The sequence below is a fragment of the Sinocyclocheilus anshuiensis genome, unplaced genomic scaffold (assembly GCF_001515605.1).
Source record: "Sinocyclocheilus anshuiensis isolate Anshui unplaced genomic scaffold, SAMN03320099.WGS_v1.1 scaffold1053, whole genome shotgun sequence".
In the NCBI taxonomy this organism is placed as follows: domain Eukaryota; kingdom Metazoa; phylum Chordata; class Actinopteri; order Cypriniformes; family Cyprinidae; genus Sinocyclocheilus; species Sinocyclocheilus anshuiensis.
This window is the reverse complement of record NW_015555711.1, coordinates 357,089-377,587: the sequence shown is the minus strand read 5'-3', so window position 1 is coordinate 377,587 and position 20,499 is coordinate 357,089. Positions and strand designations below refer to the sequence as shown.

At 38.9% G+C, this 20,499-nt stretch overlaps 1 protein-coding gene across 3 annotated transcripts in view; it reads left to right on the top strand.

The window, feature by feature from the left end:
• The first annotated feature begins 775 nt into the window (after positions 1-775).
• LOC107672015 (ubiquitin-like modifier-activating enzyme 1) overlaps positions 776-20,499 on the top strand; it is a 27,687-nt gene continuing 7,963 nt past the window's right edge. The window contains exons 1-24 of one of the 3 annotated variants that reach the window (XM_016465058.1): positions 776-925; positions 5,922-6,038; positions 6,240-6,298; positions 6,402-6,570; positions 11,331-11,465; positions 11,608-11,714; positions 11,794-11,884; positions 12,660-12,792; positions 14,878-14,975; positions 15,066-15,212; positions 15,402-15,578; positions 15,691-15,798; positions 15,928-16,008; positions 16,540-16,692; positions 16,781-16,946; positions 17,057-17,253; positions 17,352-17,416; positions 17,507-17,702; positions 18,727-18,801; positions 18,887-19,076; positions 19,212-19,300; positions 19,386-19,478; positions 19,567-19,758; positions 19,847-19,948. In XM_016465058.1, coding sequence (XP_016320544.1) covers positions 5,922-6,038; positions 6,240-6,298; positions 6,402-6,570; positions 11,331-11,465; positions 11,608-11,714; positions 11,794-11,884; positions 12,660-12,792; positions 14,878-14,975; positions 15,066-15,212; positions 15,402-15,578; positions 15,691-15,798; positions 15,928-16,008; positions 16,540-16,692; positions 16,781-16,946; positions 17,057-17,253; positions 17,352-17,416; positions 17,507-17,702; positions 18,727-18,801; positions 18,887-19,076; positions 19,212-19,300; positions 19,386-19,478; positions 19,567-19,758; positions 19,847-19,948 — 2,940 coding nt within the window. In that variant the 5' untranslated portion in view covers positions 776-925. The other 2 variants (XM_016465057.1, XM_016465056.1) reach the window with 2 other exon arrangements.

Genomic DNA, 20,499 nt, shown 5'->3' with positions numbered 1-20,499 from the left:
TTCCCAATCTTTTTATCATTTACCTTAATGTTTACATACTCTATGCCTGCGTTTTGTTTGCACAGTCTATTGTCTGTATTGTCAACGTCCTGCAATCTGAGCTGCTTCTTAAGTATTTCAATGCCCAGAAAATCCTGTGTAAGCTTTGAAAATGACAAAAGGGCAGTTGACATGAAATACCTTTTCATCACGTTGGCATGCCATGTGGTGACACGCTACAGCCATCTTAAATTATTTTACATACAGTTGCATTTTAAATGCATTATTATGCGCGTAGTTTTAATGAGCTCATACTAATTTGTTATTAATTGGAACATTTTCACTGCAGGACCATTTCAAATGATCCAGTCAATACAGACATATGTTTAAACTGTTAAAATTTCAAAAGGAATAGTACAACATACCACTTTGCTTACCCGTTAATATACATTTTAACCCGAAATCTTGATGTGTATTTTAAAAAACCCATGTTCTACCTAAAAGCAACTTAACGCACATTTCTACGCATAAAAACTACGTCTCCCATAGAGCATAGCGCAACCCAAGCTTTGGGCGAGTCTATTTTGTAACTCGGTGGGGGGGATAGCAAAATAACGGTTTGGACAAACTATAGAAAGGTTTTTCGTTGTTACCCAATTACGTTTGTTCTAAAATGTTATTCTAAACGTTTAACATTTGACCATCAACGCATTTAATGTATTTGACGGTTTAATATAAACACAAGTTTGTGTAATTTCCCTGTATCTTGAATAATAGTACGGTCTCAAACTCTGCACATGTTGGTTCTACGCTCCTGAACTGAAGAATACTTGCTGAACTGTTGTTAACGGTGCAGGGAATAGCCGGTCAGGCAACCGTCCAGCCTCCCCTCACACTGGAAAGTCACGGAGCTCCCACCACTTCCAGGGATAAAGTTACAGAAACGGTTTGAGTTAACCTTTTTGTTGTTTATCTTTTGCCCGCGAGATATTTCTGTATTCAGTACCGTGGAGAGGCCAAGTAATATCGGATGTGGTGAGTTCTGCATACTTATGTGCCTAGCTAATGCTAACTAGCTAACGTCTCCACAAGAACACAGTTACAGCTAGCCAAAGCCAAGTTTTTACCGCTGAAGTCAGCTAAGCAGGCGCAACAATTTGCCTGTAAATTTCAACTGGCCACTTTAGGAACAACCAGCTAACGGCCTGCGCGAGACAATGCGCCCCATGCGCGCATCACGAGCTGGGGGTAAAAGAACCCAACTCATTCTTGCGGAAAAGTTGGCTAAGTTAGTTCTCCCATCATATGGTTTGGGCTATTTTTCAGATTTCCTTCATGCTTTGCAAGAAGGTTGCGCTAAGCTAACAAGCCTCGTTTTAGCAGGCTAACGTGATCGCAAAACGTCCTCGCATCGTTTCCCTAAAAGCTAGCCTGGAAAGATGGCGAGATAATCTGACTGCTCACATGTCTGCACAACTGCTCAGATTACATTCTTTTAAAAGTATCTCAAGATTCACCCTAGGAAAAAATAGACCAAATACTGAATCAAACCTGTCAGCGTGTGGGGTACCAAGTCGTTGCTTTGCTTCTCCGCTTAGATCACTGATCATTAAACCTCAACCTGTTTATGTCACCCTGTGCATTGTTAGCATCGATTTGCTATAATGTAAACTGCAGCTTTAAACCCCAAGATCCCTCTTTAGTAAGCATGCAACTTGCTATGTGAAACTCATCTTAAGATGGTGTTTTGCAGCGAGCTAACTGGCTCACTCGGACTGCGAGGTTTTGACTCAAATGCAGGTGCGTGAGCGGCAGAAGGATGCGATGCGTTGGGGGTTGTTGACATTATTTGTACTTGCTGTAAATGTAACTCGCACGGGGCATTTGCTTCTTGTATGCACCATGTGCGAGAATAAGCGGCCCACTTGGGCCTTTGTCACAAGTATCACCCCATCCCCCAACGCTTATTCCTCTCATTTACAAGAAAGCCCATGCCTAACCTCTCATTTTAGCAGTCATTGCTTTTGAAAGGCACAGATTTACGTGGTTTGTTGTTTTAGGGGATGTAAACTGCTCTATGCAAATAAATGAGGGCAATTCTTCAGTGGTTATATGTATGCATCATGTGTATGAATGTTCAGTGTTTCTGCGGGCTGTTATTTTGTTTTTTTTTATGGCTTTATATTAAACCACTGTTTATCCCCATCTGCAAGTGCATCATGTGTATGAATGTTCAGTGTTTCTGCGGGCTGTTATTTTGTTTTTTTTTTATGGCTTTATATTAAACCACTGTTTATCCCCATCTGCAAAGGTGACATATTTTACCCAAATGGTTTATGTCAAGTATGTCTGCTCCTTAGTAAGATAGTTGTGACCTACTTTACAGAGTCAGCTGTCAACTAGCAGGTTGTATGGCTTTCTTTGTTTATGTTAAGTAGAGTGAATAAGTGCAGCATCTGCTTTAGTGTTTTTTTTGGTAAATGATGTCTAAGTTATTAAATTGGCACTTTACTTCCTTCATTCAGCCGTTGACAGGTCTACAGATTTGCATGATTATTTAGGTTTTGCATGCCATAATATACTGTAATCACTAGAATGCTGCTTCTCTGATCTGACGTGAGGTTATTTTGACTAGTAATATATATTCAGTGTTATTACCAAACCCATATGAACATTTAGTTTTGGTGGTTAATTGTAAATAAATCATATCTTTACATTGCTGTAGCGTAAAGTGCCACAGAGACATTCATGACAATATCTTGCAAAATGATGTAAAAATTGAGAATTGTAGACTGAGTGCATTAACATATTTTCCACCCCCAACAAGATTATAATTGTATTGTGTTGTCATGTAGCTATAGCTTTTTATATGGACCGGGACCATATTAGGACGCAAATAATACATACATCATAATTTTTCCTTAAAACATTGCTTTTATTTTCAGTATCATTTGTATCTCATATGTAAATTGTCCAGGACACAAAATCATTTAAAGGGAAAGTTCACACAAAATAAAAACTCATCATTTTCTCACCCTTTACATCTTTCCAAAAATGTTTGCCTTTTTTCTGCGGAACACAGGATATTTTTAAGAAAATTGGTAACCAAAAAGTTTTGGTTGCCATTGACAAACACTGAATGGAAAAAAGACAACTTTTGTTGCACAAAAAAAAAAAAGAAGTCATACTGGTATGGAGTGTCATGAGGAGGAAGAAAATTAGGGCAATTTTCATTGTTGGCAAACTATCCTTCTACAGCATGGGTTCAGTTCTTTATCCACAGCCTCATGACAATAGGTAACGTGGTTCAGTTCAGTGAGCACAACTGAATATCAATTACAGGAGCCTGAAGTCCCGGCATTATGCTGAAGTGGGTGGGTTTTCCGTAAAGTCATAGGTAGGACAGCCAATGGGCGCCTGCATAGGATTGCAGCAGTCTTGGCCAGACCACCTTTTCCTGTTCCTCTTTAACCGAGCAGCTCCGCCCCTGTGCTACAGCTGCCATTTTGGTTTGGTCCCGTTCGCTGAAACAAAACCAGAAACGCGAGACGGGCAGGCAGCAGACTGAACGACACAGTGACTCGGCAGGATAGTGAAGGGGCTTTACTCACAGCATCTCGCCCAGCGCTGTTCGTGCTGTTGCTGTCTGTTTTCTCCTCGCACCTACATCAGCCTGCAGTCCGCACCATCTAAGTTAGTTTCACACGAGGAGCGGTTTGCTGACACAGAGTGGACTGAGAAGGATTATTGGTAAGAGGCAAACCATTGCGCTCAGTGCAAGCAGCTGTCCGCTCGGGTAGCGCTTTATCGCGTGTATTTCCCCGCCTAGGCTCGTGTAATTATGTGATGGCTAATCGGCATGGACCAGATCGTTGTGTTTGTACAGGCGCCGAGTTCTTTCATTCACTGATTAGCATGCGAACTAGCGAGCTAGGCCTCAGGCTCAGTAAACTGCCTTCACCTACTATTACAAAGCATGTAGCAGGCTAGCAAGCTAGTTGTCTAAGAATCCCCTCGTGCTCCCTGCTAAATGATCGTCCAGTTAACATAAATTTGTCAAATCTGATTAGCGTCAAGTTACGCGACCTGCTTCGCGTGTCTGCTTAATTTAGCATTTGATGTCTTGACGTACTGTAGATGATTTTTTGTCTCGTCGAAACGGAAGTGAAATCTGAAATTTACAAAGCAGGTGTAACCGTTGATCTTTACGAGATAATAGAGCTTGTATGTTATTTTTTGCTTATGTCACGCACAGATTTGTTCATGTTTCGGTTTCGCTTGGGTCAAATCAGAGGGTGGGCACCTCAATCTGCTCATATTGTAGTCTTCGAGTGTCAATATATTGTTCACTTAGCCATCTGTACGCTAATGGATTTTGTGGGCATTATTTTGTTTTTATTAAACAAATTAAAATTCACTCTCGTGTTGTTCTAAACGTGTGACTGACTGACTTTCTTTCGTGGAACAAATAAGTTGTTGTCAGGCAGAATGACAGCCTCAGTCATTGTATGGAAAAAATGAGTGAATGTTGATTGAGGCTGTAATTTTCTGCCTGACAACTTCTATGTAGCGCAGGAGTCACCATACAGGTTTAGAACAACAGGAGAGAGTGAGGAAATGTTCTCACTTAAATGACGAGAATTCTGTTCAGAACGGCACGGCTGTATGCGGAATTTCCGCTCGTGCGCAGCTCGCGAGTTTGTAGTAATTCTAGAATCTACGCTCTCTTTCGAGGGCCGTTGAACTCTATGCAAATTAAAGAGCTTTATAAAGTTTCCTTTCAGTAAAGCAAGTCGTCTTCCTCCTGTTTCTTACACCATATTTTAGTGAATGTCGTAAATGTTGAACTCCGCGTCATTCAGTGCCTTATTAATGAGATATCCTAACATGATACATGGAATATGAATGAATGGGCAACCGGCATAAGAGTTTAAGTTTGTGTTGTGGAAACGCTGCACGGAACCGGTCTTGGGATGTGACATTCACTGCAGTTTTGTTTTAATGAATCAGCGGTTTTGTTAAGGCAGAATGGGTGAGCCAGTAAATGCACAGGCCTTTCACCATAAACACAACGCTTCTGTCCGCGAGCTATTTATAGCCAAAACACTTCATCTTGCGGCAGAAATCAGGCTCCCCTTGTGCTGTGGAAAGACAAACCTTATTGTTTTTATTCCACATATAAGTGATCTGAATGCAGCTTGGTGCTCTCCCGTTCATTTTATTTTTTCTTAGTACAATCTAATTTAAATGCAATTATATGCGAAAAATGAGTATCTAATAATAACTAGCCTTGGTTTCTGTAGACTAGAATTTCTTTGTGTCCTTTAGAACGATGCTGACTTCCCTGCATTGCTGGTACAATTGATTTTTTTTTAATCTCTTAAAGGAACTGTCCAGTGCTGAAATAACCATTTATGTATATTAGGCCATATTTCAACATTCTTCTGAATGCAGATTACATGTTGTTTTACACAGATGAAATCTAAAAAAATACATTTGTGCTCTTTTGTTCCATGTTGGCTTTATACCAAGATTTTAAATCATCTTTGTTCAATAATGAATAAAGTACAATTAGTAGAGCGATTTTTGTCCAGGTGCTTGCACATTAAATAATGTATTCAAACCATTTGGATGTTGCTATTATTGTTCATTTACACCACTGCTTTCCATTTGTTTGTGGAAATAACATGAGCTTTTGCCAAGTCTAAGAGCAAATAGCCTGAAAATGCTTTTAAGTCTCCACTAAGATGATAATTGGTTTGTTTCATTTGGGGAAACTCATTCCACCAAAACGTAAGTGACCTGTAAGATGCTGTTCTTTTTATTTTCTCTGTAGATTTGACATGATCTGCAGTGTTTGTGTATCAATCTTTATGCACTCCAAACCCATAATATTCACTTCAGAAAAATACAGAGGTTGAGTTTTCTTTCATCTCTTCTAGATGTCCAGCTCGCCGCTGTCCAAGAAGCGTCGCGTGTCAGGATCAGAGACGAAGACGGGATCCCACTGCTCCTCCTCTAACTCTGTCAGAACCGAACTGTCACACACACCAGCTAACGTAGGTTCAAATCAAGCTTTTCAGAACTAACTTGTTTGCATATAACTGGGACATCTATATAATCTGAACTAGTTAGTATGTGTAGTCGCACATATTTTGTGAATATAATCTTCATTCTTGCCTGGTTGTTGAAAGGCAGCCAGTTTCATAAGTTATGCTTGTCTATTTATAGTCTGTTAACTGTGGTTTTGGTCTCTGCAGGGCATGGCTAAGAATGGAAATGATGCTGAGATCGACGAGGGCTTGTACTCCAGACAGCTGTGAGTTTGGCCTTCATTTCAGTTTGAAGTATCCTTAGAACGTTCTTTCTGAGCAAATAAGAGGTCACATGAGTAGATGTTAAATTTAGTATGTGTCTCTCAGGTACGTACTGGGCCATGATGCTATGAAGCGCATGCAGAGCTCCAATGTTCTGATCTCAGGGCTGCGAGGTTTGGGTGTAGAGATAGCCAAGAATGTCATTCTGGGTGGAGTCAAGAGCGTCACCCTGCATGACCAGGGCGTGGCTGAGTGGAAGGACCTTTCTTCACAGGTCAGTGGTTGGTCATGAGTCATAACCATAAGTGTGGGGATGCAAAACACAGTCATTGCTGCTAATTTTGTTCAATGTAAAGGCACTGTAAAATAACTAAAACAAGAGCATAGTCAAAATCCACATTTGGTGGCTCAAACAAAAGGTAAATTACATTACTGTCCTACCTAAGTTTGGGTTCAATAAGATTAAGTAATGTTACAAAAGATTTCTTTTTATTTATTTCACTTTATTTGAAAAGGGACCATGCACAATTTTAACATAAATGTTTCCATTTCATGCATTGTACAGAATTTAGCCAATGGCTAGTTTTCATCCACGGTCCCTTGGCAGGTAATCATAATCATAGGTAAACATAAAAACATAGTACAACAATCACATACAATACAGTAGGGGTGGGAATCGCAGGGTACCTCACGATACGATATGAATCACGATACATGGCTCGCGATTCTGCGATAATCGATATATTGCTAGACAATTCTATAATGATACATCACGATACCTGTCTAACTATGAAAACAAAATGCCTGTGAAAAGGTTAAGTGCAAGTTTTCTCCAAAGTCCAAACTGTTAGAAAACAGCACAAAAGTTCTGTAAATCAAATTTAACATGCTAAGTAAATTAATCATTTTATTCTTGGACTTATTAGAAGCTTACACTTGTCTTTGTGTGTAAACCAACACATTTAACTGCTTATCAACTTTATATATAGCCTATATATATAAACCTGGTACATTTCAAAATTTACCTGGAGTGCTTTCTCAACCTTTCCTCTCCTCTCATCATAAAAACGGAGCCCCGCACACATGACATGCAGGGAAAAAATAACCATTCACATCGCCTCTTTTGCGCACTCAGGTTCGTTATTTCAAATGTAGACGCGCGGCAAGCACACACTGCACACTTCTGTGCTGCATTATGGCTCTGACGAGGTTTTGTTTCGTCGTCCATGCCATAGGTGCAGATTTGTTTCTGCCAGTCGGTGCCCACTGCAAAAAGCACACTTGCAATATCTGAGAGAGAGGGAGAGCATCCAGTTTTGTTCACATAAAACTGGATGCGCCAGCGCCGCTCTCTCTTACTCATAGTGAGGGAAATCCATCTGCGATCCGAGCGGAGAGGTTAGGCTACTGATGGGACTGAATATGCGCCCTGCAGTAATAACGTGATCGGTGCCTATGGTCCACACTAGGCTTGCCGCGATAGCCGGTGATACCGGTGTTAAGCCGCAACACCGGTTACGTCACTTGCCCACCGCGTCATCGATCCCCACCGTTGTTTTGATTTTTTTATAGTAATAAAAATAATTTAGTTCAGTAAAAGAACAGACACTACAATTAAAAACTGAACGCGGCTTTTAAGCTATTTAAAAGCGAGGAAAAGAGGGAAAATTCAAACTAACTAAAAACAAACAATTGCTTTACTCCGAATTGCCGCTATTTGAAAGTGAAAGTAAAATGCGCATGCCGCTTTTACAAGCTATTTAAAAGCAATGGAAAGCAAGAAAAAGAGGGAACGCCCCCGCCCGCGGTGATACCAGTATTACCGGTGTTGTCACATGTTGATTAACCGTCACAACCCTAGTCCACGCTGATAGCTGTTCCGGGGCAGTTTTTTAGTTCTCATCTCCATAAACCTATATAGCAGTAGAGCTAGTACAGTGGCTGGAAATCTGTTTATCCTTTGGTTCCTCCTGCTTCCCCATCTTCATGGAGAACGCGCTTTGGAAAGAAGGTAGAAATGGCGCGGTCACAATTTCCACGCATTTTTAGACGCTGGGAGCAGGGAAATCTATTTAGAGAGCCTTATTGTAGTAATTAAAATATCGATATTTGGCGCCAAATATCGATTCTCGTATCGCATGGAGAAGGACAACAATATATCGCCATGTCGATATATTGTCCCACCCCTATGATACAGTAATACTTATACACATCCTATCAGAGCCAAAAAGGAACAGTAAAAATAGCGTCCAGTTAAACCACAACCATGTCAGTGTTTACAGAGTTGAGTTGATTTTAAATAAGATTTTAGTTTGTTTAAAAATGTCAATAGATGTGCACATCCTTATGTCTTCTAGTAGAGTGTTCCAATGAATAATAGCTTTCACTGAGAAAGACGATGACCCAAAGACAGAATGACGAAAAGGAACAACACAATCACTAGTAGATTATGATCTAGTAGATCTTACAGAGACTGTAGAGCGAAAATGCAGAAAAACGCGAAGTATGGAAGGGGCCAAACCATTTTAAATTTTATATACCATACACAAATTTGAGAAAAGTCTTAAATTATCAAAGCTCAAAAAATATTATTTCTCCAAAATCCTACAGTGGTGATATTTGTTAGGCTTTTTGTCCAGAGTTTTTAAAGTCTGCTTATAAAGAGATTTTAAAAGTTTAATAACAGTTTCTCCTGCTTGACCCCAACATGTCAGACAGTATGACAGTTGAGAAAAGATTGTAGCGTGCATAAAAGTCTTAGCTACATCAGTGGGTAGACATTGTCTAATTTGTCAGAAATTTATCAAGTCATATTTTATAGTCCTCACCATTTTCTTTACATGTTTTTTTAAAACTAAGGTTTGGATCCAGCGTTAAGCCAAGATAATTCTCTAACTCTAAAAATTTCTATCTTTTCACCATTTATAAAAATATCTGCATTGGAAGAACACACATTTGTTTTAGAAAAAAAAACATCCCTTTTGTTTTACCAGTGTTCAAGGTGAGACACGATTGCTCTAACCACTGTGTAATCCTTTTCATAGCAACATTTAGCTTTTCAGCTGCTAACTCTGCTGTTCTCGCATGTGTAAAAATAACAGTATCGTTGGCATACATTTGCACTTGTATCCCTTCACACTGCTGTGGGAGATCATTAATGTACAAACTAAATAATAAAGGGCCTAATGTTGATCCTTGGGGTATGCCCGTTGTACAGTTTAAGTTATTGGAATGAACCCCTTTGAATGAATCTTAAGATCTCCTGGAGAATTTATCTCCTTCTGTAAAAGGCTATTAACAATTTTCCAAATCAATTTACTGTTTCCTTTTGCCTCGTTCAATTGGTGAAGATAATAACTTGGTTTAGTTACTCTCAGGTCTGGAATAACTTTGTTCCGCAGTCCTTTATAACGAAGCCTGTCGATATCCCTTCCTGACTTAATAGCCATCTTTAATGCAGAGTCCCTGTTCTTCATCAGCTTCTATAAGTTCTCGTTAAACCAAGGTAGATTATTTTTATGCTTGAATTGTTTCTGAACTTTTATAGTGAATTTACAGGATTAGTCCTATTGATAAGTGTTACAACCATACTCTACATCCTGGAAGGATAATATGTCATCCCACTTTAAACTAGCTATTTCCTCATTGAACTCTACTAGCTTTCCTTTAGGTATACAACAGAAAACATTAGTAGAAGTTGTCGCATTATTTCTAAATCTGTTTTTGGTCAGTTTCCAAGCAACCAAGGTTAAATTGTGATCAGATAACCCAGTGATCAAATTATAACTCTTGATTATCCTTTCAGGTTTGTTTGTGAATATAAGGTACTAAAATACAATTTTCATTGACTAAAACTAGACTAAATGTCATCAGTTTTCGTGGACAAAAACTAGACTAAATGTCATCAGTTTTCGTCGACTAAAACTAGACTAAAATGCTCAATTTTAGTTGACTAAAACTTGACTAGACTAAAAAGAGTATGAACGTGACTAAAACTAATAAAAACTAAAATGACAGTTTCACACAAAGACTAGACTAAAACTAAAATTAAAACGGGCCGCCAAAAACAACACTAGGTCTAACTGTGTATTTACACGTCACAGCGTGTCCATAGTCCAAAACAGATGAGTAAATTGCATAGTATCCGAGCAGGTTATGATGAAAACTTCCCATGCAAGTAGGTGACTGGAGAAAACCAGAATATAAACAGTTTTTCCCCTGAGCAACATAACTACTCGAGTTTTTGGAGCACAACTGATCCACGTGGAGAGTTCCGGACACAACGCATACCGGTAGTGCAGCCGTAGAAAAGAGTAATGGTAGAAAAAACACACCACGAAACGTAGACTACATTTTTTCATGATTGTAATCTTTAACTCTGCGAGTAAAGTTTAAAATGGCCTCTGACAAATGTGTATAAAGACAAAGAAAACGGCCAACTAGGTGTAAAGAAAGTGGAGTCGCAGCACCTGCCAGGATACGACACCACACCACTGCCGCCATTTTTCACGAGGCTTCATCATTTCAAATAAATGCTGTTCTTTACAACTTTCTATTAATCAAAGAATCCTGAGAAAAATGTTTCATGGTTCCCACAAAAATATTAAACCGTACAGATGTTTACAATATGATGAATGTTGCTTGACCACCAAATCAGCATATTAGAATGATTTCTGAAGGATCATGTGACACTGAAGACTGGAGTAATGATGCAGAAATTTCAGCTTTGGAATAAATTACTTTTTAAAATGTATTAAAATAGAGAAATTGAAGTTGTAATAATATTTCACAATATGACTATTTTTATTAAATAAATGCAGATATGGTGATCATAGGATACTTCTTTCAAAAACATTAAAAATATTACCAACCTCAAATTTTGAACAGCAGTGTACATTAACAAATTAAGACATTATATAACAATATAAAGTGGACAAAAAAATAAGAATTTTGGAAATAAGAAAAATGAAATGTAGTGTTTTTTTAATATTAGTAGTTGTAGTAATACAAATAATAGTTTGTTACATGTCTTAGTTTTACCTGCGTGAGGAGGATCTTGGGAAGAACCGTGCAGAGGTCAGTCAGCCTCGACTGGCAGAACTCAACAGCTATGTGCCTGTAACCTCCTTCACTGGCGCCCTCACCAACGAATACCTGACCAAGTTTCAGGTACTGCTGTTATGGCTCCACTGGACTACATTCATAAGCTCAACACATGGACTAAATTCCCACATACATACAGAACTTTGCATTAGTTAAAGTTTAATGCATTTAAAAGACTCCGCTAACAGGTGTTTGTGTGTTTGACCAGGTTGTTGTGCTCACCAACTCCAGCCTCGATGAGCAGATATGCGTCGGTGACTTCTGCCATAGTAACGGCATTAAGTTGATCGTGGCAGACACGCATGGGCTGTTTGGGTAGAATACCTTTCTTAGTTTGTTGAGTTATTCATTTTTTTGGTATTATTTTTCTCATGTACTTTCTGTATTTCAATAGGCAACTATTCTGTGATTTTGGGGAGGAGATGACGGTGTTTGACACCAATGGAGAGCAGCCACTGAGCGCCATGATCTCAATGATCACAAAGGTAAAAACTCAACTGGGCTGGGCCAAATTATACCGTGTGATGGTATCATTTAAACCTTGTTTACTGTAGTCAGAATGAATGAAGTGTCACATTGATTACGTTTACATGGACATCAATAATCTAATTATTTACCTTATTCTAAATAAGACAATATTATGATTAAGGTGTTTACATGAGTTAATTTTAGAATATTCCTTTCATGTTCCCGTTTTACATGTTATAGTACATAGTTCGATTAATGGCACACGCCATCCGTCGTCCCCTCTGGAATTTCACGTATAAACATATAGTTTGTCTTCGTTATGATGCCATGTACAGTTTTGGGTGTTTAATTGTTAATTTACTGAAAGCTTCAAGTGCAGTTAATTATTTGTCATGCTATACATGCAAACAGACGACGGCGTTGTTGAAGCCATTCTTTTGTTTGCCGTCAAACGGTTGAGCACTGCCGTGTGTGTATCCTGTCGCAAAATGCGGCGAAAAGTCCTACACGATGGTAATAATGTGATTAAGGTGTTTACATGTCTGTTCTGCACTTCAGTAATGCGACTAAAATAGGAATACTCCACATGTCTTAATTCAATTAGTGTTTACTTTGATTATGACCTTAGCCGGATTAAGGCAATCAAAAATCTCTGTTTACATGGTAGATTCTTAATCAGAGTGTTGTCTTAATCGTATTAAAATCGGAGTATTGTAGTCCATGTAAACGTACTGAATGTTACACTGGCTGTCTGAACATTTTGCTCTGTTTGTGTTGTGTGTGTGTTTAAAGGACAGTGCTGGTGTGGTTACGTGTCTGGATGAAGCACGGCATGGATTTGAGAGCGGAGATTTTGTCACTTTCACAGAAGTGCAGGGCATGACAGAGCTCAACGGCTGTGAACCAATAGAGATCAAGACACTGGGTGAGTTATCATAGGTTTTCTAACTTAAACAGACCCAGCAACCACCCAGCTTAGTCTCTTGTTAGCCCAGGGTCCTTCAGAATAAAAACATGCTAGATTAGTGGTTCTCAACCTCTTTGATTCCAATAAGCAAGTAAATATAATTAAAATTATTACATTTCAGAGTTCCAGGAGTTTTAATTGTTTGAAAACAGTGAATTTAAATGACTCTTCCAGTTGTTTGTGATTTGGTGTGTAAGAATTAAGGATTTTTTTTGTTCCCAATCAAAATATTTTAGCGTTCAACACTACTAGAAAAATGTATATTCGTTATAAAAATGCACATGACATTTTTAGATTTTGTTAATGTTCATGATCTTTTTGTCTAGTAATCACACTTAAAAGTAGATTGCATAATTTTTCCAACTTTTCCAAGACCGTGGAAACCCAGTTTCTTCAAAGAAAAAAAAACTAATTTTTTTCAGTGGTGAATTCAAATAAAACATTTTGATTTTTAGTTGTTTTAGCTCCTTTTTTTAATTAAGAATTTTCAGGCCCCCTTGGATTTTTGCTGAGGGCAAATTTGCTTGGTAAACAACTAGTGTCATTTAGCAAAATAATTGAATAAGCCTGAAAAGGATTTTTGCAAGAAACTTGCTTACAAACTTTGCCTCTATCATCTTCCTCACTATGTGTCTGGGCAATTCACATATTTGTCTTCATCTTGGCAAATTTACAACTGTTTCAGATGTCTGGAACGTTTTTACTATTTATGGTATGGTTTATGACTGACAGGTTTTACTGCAATGTCAACTACAATGTACATGTTTTTAACATGTAACTAGATCATCATAGGGCAACAAACGTCAGTCACTTCAGCTACTGATCACTTTAGTCAACTACCGCTGTCCTAAAGGAACAGGAAGGTGGAAATAACAGGGTTCCTATGGGGTTTGGAAAAGTATGGAATTTGATTTAAGCATTTTCCAGGTCTGGAAAAGTATGGTAAAAAGAAAGCAGAGTATGGAAAAGTATTTGTTTCCTTTTGCCCCTATTTAGTTTTTATAATAGAAAATGAAGAATTTATTCAAAAAATAAATTTATTGTACAAGAAATCAAAGTCAATATACGACGGAATGAATTCAAGGTGCAATTTTTCCTTATGCAAAATTGCAGGATATAAGCATTTTGGGTTTCTTCTCACAGTATTCTTAGCACCGTATTACATTGCCTTAAGGACCTTTGCAAAAAAATTAAAAGAAAATATACAGAATTTTGTGTGTGCATGAGAAACTTGGCATAAAGGACAATGCACATTGAGCCACCTATTGTGCCATCAGCCCATTTCGTGGTGTGGTTTCTTGGCCTCCACAAAGTATGCGTTAAAGAGACCTAAGGCCTTGAAATATGGCATACTGCCCTAACAAAAGCCAAATTTTAAACACTTTTTTTTACAGTACCAGTCTTTTTTATAAACCCTTGAACTTGGCAAATTTTAGGCCATCAGCCCATTTCATGTCATGATTTGTGTGCCTCCACAGAGGATGTGTTAAATTGGATATTAGGCCTTGATATTACAGGTACTACCATAAGAAAAGCCAAATTTTGAGCAAATAGATGTTAATTCATGTGCATCTATGCTCTTGTTTTATTCATAGTAAGATGGCAAAATAGTGTGTGCAAAATAAAATGAAGCACAAAGGAAGTAGGTTATATACAACTAGAAATTGTAATGTGTAAGCATGCAAAAAAATTCCATATGCATGTGAATAGTTTCTCAAGTACAAAGTACTCGAAAAAATACCATGAGAAAATAAAAATATTTACAGATGACTACAATATACCAAATATAAATCTGAAAATAATGCTCTATGAACCATTTATGTTAAATATGGTCTAAAAATCTACTGAAAGGTTTGGAAATTTGAGTGGAAAAGTATAAAATTTTGAAATGGAAAATGTGTAGGAACCCTGAAATAAGTTCCTGGTCTCAGAGGCCAAAGCACTGAACTTTTGTTACTGTTTAAGGAGGTGTACTGATAACTGTACACAGTTTGAAGGTCAGTCTGTAGGCTGTTTTGTGACTGTGATGTCCTCTGCCATCAGGTCCTTACACCTTCAGCATCTGTGACACCAGCTCATTCTCGGACTATGTGAGAGGTGGTATTGTCACACAAGTGAAGATGCCCAAGAAAGTTGCCTTTGTAAGTTGACGCCCATGCTGAGGCTAACATTATAGAACTCATGTAAAGTGATAAAGTGGATAACATATGCACACTTCTGTCTTCGATCAGAAATCCCTGTCCTCTTCCATGGCCGAACCAGAGTTCCTGCTGACTGATTTTGCCAAATTTGATCGTCCAGGCCAACTGCACATGGGCTTTCAGGCACTGCATGCATTCGAGAAAAAGCACAGTCGTCTACCGAAGCCCTGGAGTCAGGTGAATACTTTTGCTAGTTGTTAGATTTATGCATGAGGTCCAATCCACTTCCAAACTTATTCTGGCCAAGAAATGTAATGCCTCAACCATTACACCGTCTTCTGTTTAATGGCATATGAATGCTGAGCTGTGGACATCAGTCTCAGTGATTCAGCAGTGATCTCTTTCTCTTTCTTCGTACTGCTGCAGTCCGATGCGGATGAGCTTGTGGCTCTGGCTGAAGAGGCGAATGCTGCGCAGACCGAATCTGCCAAGCAAGAGCAGCTGGACCAGGCAATCATCAAAAAACTGTCCTGCATGGCTGCTGGAGACCTGGCACCCATCAATGCCTTTATTGGTGGGCTTGCTGCCCAGGAGGTTATGAAGGTAATATGGTCTCCCATCATTTCCTTTGAGTTTGAAATCAATGAGATATGAGTTGCGTTAGACTCCTCTGTCATGGTCTGTTATATATTGCTTTTTTTTTCTTCTTCTTCAGGCTTGCACAGGGAAGTTTATGCCCATCATGCAGTGGCTGTATTTTGATGCTGTGGAGTGCTTACCTGAGGCTGGGGATGCCGTTCTGACAGAGGAAGAGTGTGTACCTGTGAGTGCTTCTTGCACCATTGTCTGTTTATATGTTACAGTATTTGTTTGATGCTAGTGGAGCTACATGCATCTCACCCAAAAGAGTTGGTTGATTGCAAAAAATAATTTATTCATCTGTTTTCTGTAGAGGAACTGCCGCTATGATGGCCAGATTGCTGTTTTTGGGTCCAAGCTGCAGGAGCTGTTAGCCAAACAGCGATATTTTCTGGTGAGGAGCTGACACTGGCCATTTATCAAAATGGGAGATGATTACGCCATGCCCAATTATGCAGTTCCACAATGCTTGCTTTTTCCCGTGAAATTATAGTGAGCCAATCAAACAAAGCTTCTTTGAATCATATTTATCAAAAGGCATGTTTATGCTGCAAGTATTAACTATTCCAACCAAGATTGTTTTGCCTTTAGTCCAGAGTTATTGTAAAATAAAGCTATTAAATACCTTTTTAGTTTAAGTAAAATGTTAATATTCGATGAAAAATGTTAATGAAAATGAGATGTTACCTTCCCAACTAACTGTAATTAGTGTAAGTTGAAGTACTAAAATTACTAATTGAATTTAAAAGAATTAAAAATAAATATATTTATAAGCTAATAATGACAAATGTATAAAATTTACTAAAGTTAAACTAAAATAAAGCTAATTCAAAATTATAAAAACTATAATCGTTTATAAACTGTACTGAAGTAACACTGATTTAGTCTTAAGTGTTAATTTTAGTGACTTGTTTACTGTGTTCAGGTTGGTGCTGGAGCTATTGGCTGTGAGCTGCTGAAAAACTTTGCTATGATGGGCTTGGCCAGCGGTGAAGGAGAGGTCATAGTTACTGACATGGACACCATAGAAAAGTCCAATCTCAATCGACAGTTCCTCTTTAGGCCTTGGGACGTTACGGTGAGATTGACTGACACAGACTGAAGAAAGAAGGGATTTTATGTCTTTCTTGAATGGTTGCTGATGATTTTGTTCCTCCTCTGAGCAGAAGATGAAGAGCGAGACGGCTGCTGCAGCTGTGAAGCTGATGAACCCATCAGTCCGCATCACGGGTCATCAGAACCGTGTAGGGTCTGACACTGAGAAGGTCTATGATGATGAATTCTTTGAAAGCCTTGATGGAGTGGCAAATGCTCTTGACAATGTAGATGCCCGTAAGTAAGAGTTTTAGAAAGTAAAGTGGCTGGTCATATAGGTCACTTCAAAATGTAACGTTCAAAAAGCTGTTTGTGAGAAATCAACTCAGCATGCTTTGCTTTTCCAGGTATGTATATGGACCGGAGGTGTGTGTACTACCGTAAGCCACTGCTGGAGTCTGGTACTCTCGGCACCAAAGGGAACGTGCAGGTGGTCATTCCCTTCCTCACAGAGTCATACAGCTCCAGCCAGGACCCTCCAGAGAAGTCCATTCCTATCTGCACGCTCAAAAACTTCCCTAATGCAATCGAACACACCCTTCAGGTAACTTTTCAAACTTTCTCTGTGATGAACTTCTGGGGTCTTAAGCCTTAGCTACCTTGATTGACCTAAACTGACCATTTACCCACCTGCTTTCTTAGTGGGCTCGTGACGAGTTTGAGGGACTTTTCAAACAGCCTGTTGAAAACGCCTTGCAGTATTTGACGTAAGTTCCTGTCACCCTAAACAACCTGTAAATTTGCCACGCATGGTGCTGTCAGCCATTTTAAAATGTAATGTTTTCATTCCTCCCCAGAGACCCAAAGTTTATGGAGCGCACACTGAAGCTCCCTGGAGCTCAGCCGTTGGAAGTGGTGGAGGCAGTATACAAGAGCCTGGTGACAGATTACCCACACAGCTGGGAGGACTGTGTAGCCTGGGCCCGCAACCACTGGCAGTGTCAATATAACAACAACATCCGTCAGCTACTGCACAATTTCCCTCCAGACCAGGTGAGGCCTGTCTGTTCTCATTTAATCAGCTATCATTGGATGGTGTTTTCATAATCTGAACCTTAAAGGGTCAATGACATGACACCTTTTTCATATCTAACAGGAAATAGTAACCCACTGGTGCTATTCAGTCGTTTTTAAACTGACAATTTTACATTTTGGTGTTTTTAAAAGTTTTTACTTTATCGGAATCGTACAAAACTTGCTTTACCAATAGTCACACTTATATTCCTCACTGTCAAAAATGACTGCTTTGAGAAACTAATGGGAAATTAATTTAATCTAATGGAAAACAGTTGGTACTGCACCCGAACAAAATCTTTTTTGAAATATCAACCTCAAATTTGGAACACAACTTTTTTTTTTCTTTTTTTTTTATGGCTTCTATTTTGTTGTTTCATTCAACATTCACAATTGGGAGGAAAAAAAAGTGGTTATTTTTGACTGCCATGCGAGGAGCACAAGAGGCTTAATTTATTCAAATACATTAAAATTGCAATTTTAAATACAATGACTTCAATATATTAGGAGTGGGTTTTTTTTTTTTACATTTTTGAATCAGTTTTGAGGCATAAAGTCAAAATTTGTCAAAGTTATACAACTGGCTTGAGATCATAATGAAGGAAAATGGTTTATTAAACTGAATGCTTGAAATCTTAAGCTTGGTGGCAAAATCTTTTATTTCCTAGTTTAAAAGTTATATCAGAACCTTCATCATCAACTATTGTGCCTTACATCTGAGTGAAATGGATTTTGAAAAAGGAAAAATGTTGGGTGTGGACTGATTGAATGGAGGCAGATCTGAATGCAAACTTGCAGTCACTTTGTAAGAACAGGGTGGGATTTAAGCCGAGACTGGAGAAAACCTGTCTTCACTGGAATATTGAGTTATGAAATTGGTTAAAAAAATAAGACGCGCATGGATAAAAATCAATAAAATGCATTTATAAAATGGTGTGAATTTCCATTTAATACCAACTGTAATGAACATTTAGTTGAATGTCTTCCTGCTCTTTCTGTCTAGCTTACAAGTTCTGGGGCGCCATTCTGGTCAGGTCCAAAAAGATGTCCCCATCCATTAGAATTCAGCACTAACAATGTGAGTATTCACTGTAAAAAGACAAGTCTTGGTTTGAAATTTCAAGTCATAAAAAAATGATTGATCCTGATATTATGATTGGTAGGATCTTCACATGGACTACATTATGGCAGCAGCTAACTTGCTTGCCCAGTCATATGGCCTGCCGGGCTCCACTGAACGTTCTGCTCTGACTAAACTGCTGCAGGATATTAAAGTGCCTGAGTTCATACCCAAATCAGGAGTCAAGATCCACGTGTCTGATCAGGAGCTGCAGAGTGCCAATGCATCAATCGGTAAGAGGAGAAGAACAGTTGCTGAGTTCATGCTTTTCGTTCCAGTGAATCCAGAACAAAGGAAACTGGATGCTAAAGCAAATGCTAGTTTTCACTGTCCTATCATTGCTCATTTTACTATTGGTCCGTTTTCAGATGACTCTAGGCTTGAAGAACTGAAGGCACAGTTGCCTTCTACAGAAGCAGCTTCTCAATTCAAGCTCTGTCCCATTGACTTTGAAAAGGTAACGCTTATAACTCGACCCCAGTTTCCTGACCTTCAGAACTTTTGAACTCCAGTTAAAATGCTAATTAAATTCTCTTCCTCAGGACGATGACACAAACTTTCATATGGACTTCATCGTAGCAGCTTCTAATCTAAGAGCAGAGAACTACGACATTCCTCCTGCAGATAGACACAAGGTGAGAAGGCCAATGAAATGGTTTCTTAACTCTCTTGGGAGTCAAATCCCACCATCGCAGGTCCTCACCTTTCTTTTTCTTCTTTCAGAGCAAACTCATTGCTGGAAAAATCATTCCAGCAATCGCCACAACAACAGCTGCCGTGGTGGGTCTGGTGTGTCTGGAGCTGCTGAAGATCATTCAGGGGCACACGAAGCTTGAGTCCTACAAGAATGGCTTCATGAACCTTGCTCTGCCTTTCTTCGCCTTCTCTGAGCCCATAGCTGCTCCCAAGCACAAGGTAACCAACAGCATTGTCCATTACAGCAGCAGAGCTGGTGTCCCTTTGAATATGAATGAGCTCTTTTGACACTTGCTTTCTTTCGCAGTACTATGAGATTGATTGGACGCTTTGGGACCGCTTTGAGGTGAAGGGCATTCAGTCCAATGGTGAAGAAATGACACTCCGACAGTTCTTGGACTATTTCAAGGTAATACTTGATGCTTATTGTTGAGGTGTTTGAAGAAACTAGTGGTGGACATTGAAGATTATTTTAGTACTTCGCAGATAAATGAAATGACTACTTCAATTACCCTTACTCAATTTGTTATTCTGGACTGCAAGTGTTTAAGTATATAAGTATTTCAGTTGTGAAATTAAAAAGTTAAACATTTAGTAACACATTCTGATTGGTTTGGTTTTAAGTTTTAAAGCTGCAGTCCGTAACTTTTTTTTTTTGGTTAAAAATGATCCGAAATCAATATTTGAGCAAGTACATAACCAGCCAGTGTTCAAAACTATCGCCTTACTTTAGCCCGATTCACAACGGTTAGCTTATAATAATGTTTTCTAATTTGAGTGGTACGGGTAGGTTTTCGTGGGAAATTCGAGCATGCTGCTGCATCATTACGTCACATCTGTAAACATAAAGAAGTTGTCCCGGCTACTAGGCTATCGCATGTGAGGATCCTGCAGGTGGTCGATCATTTATAGCCTTCTCTCACAGCAGCCAGAATAATTAAATGTATCATTTTGATGGCG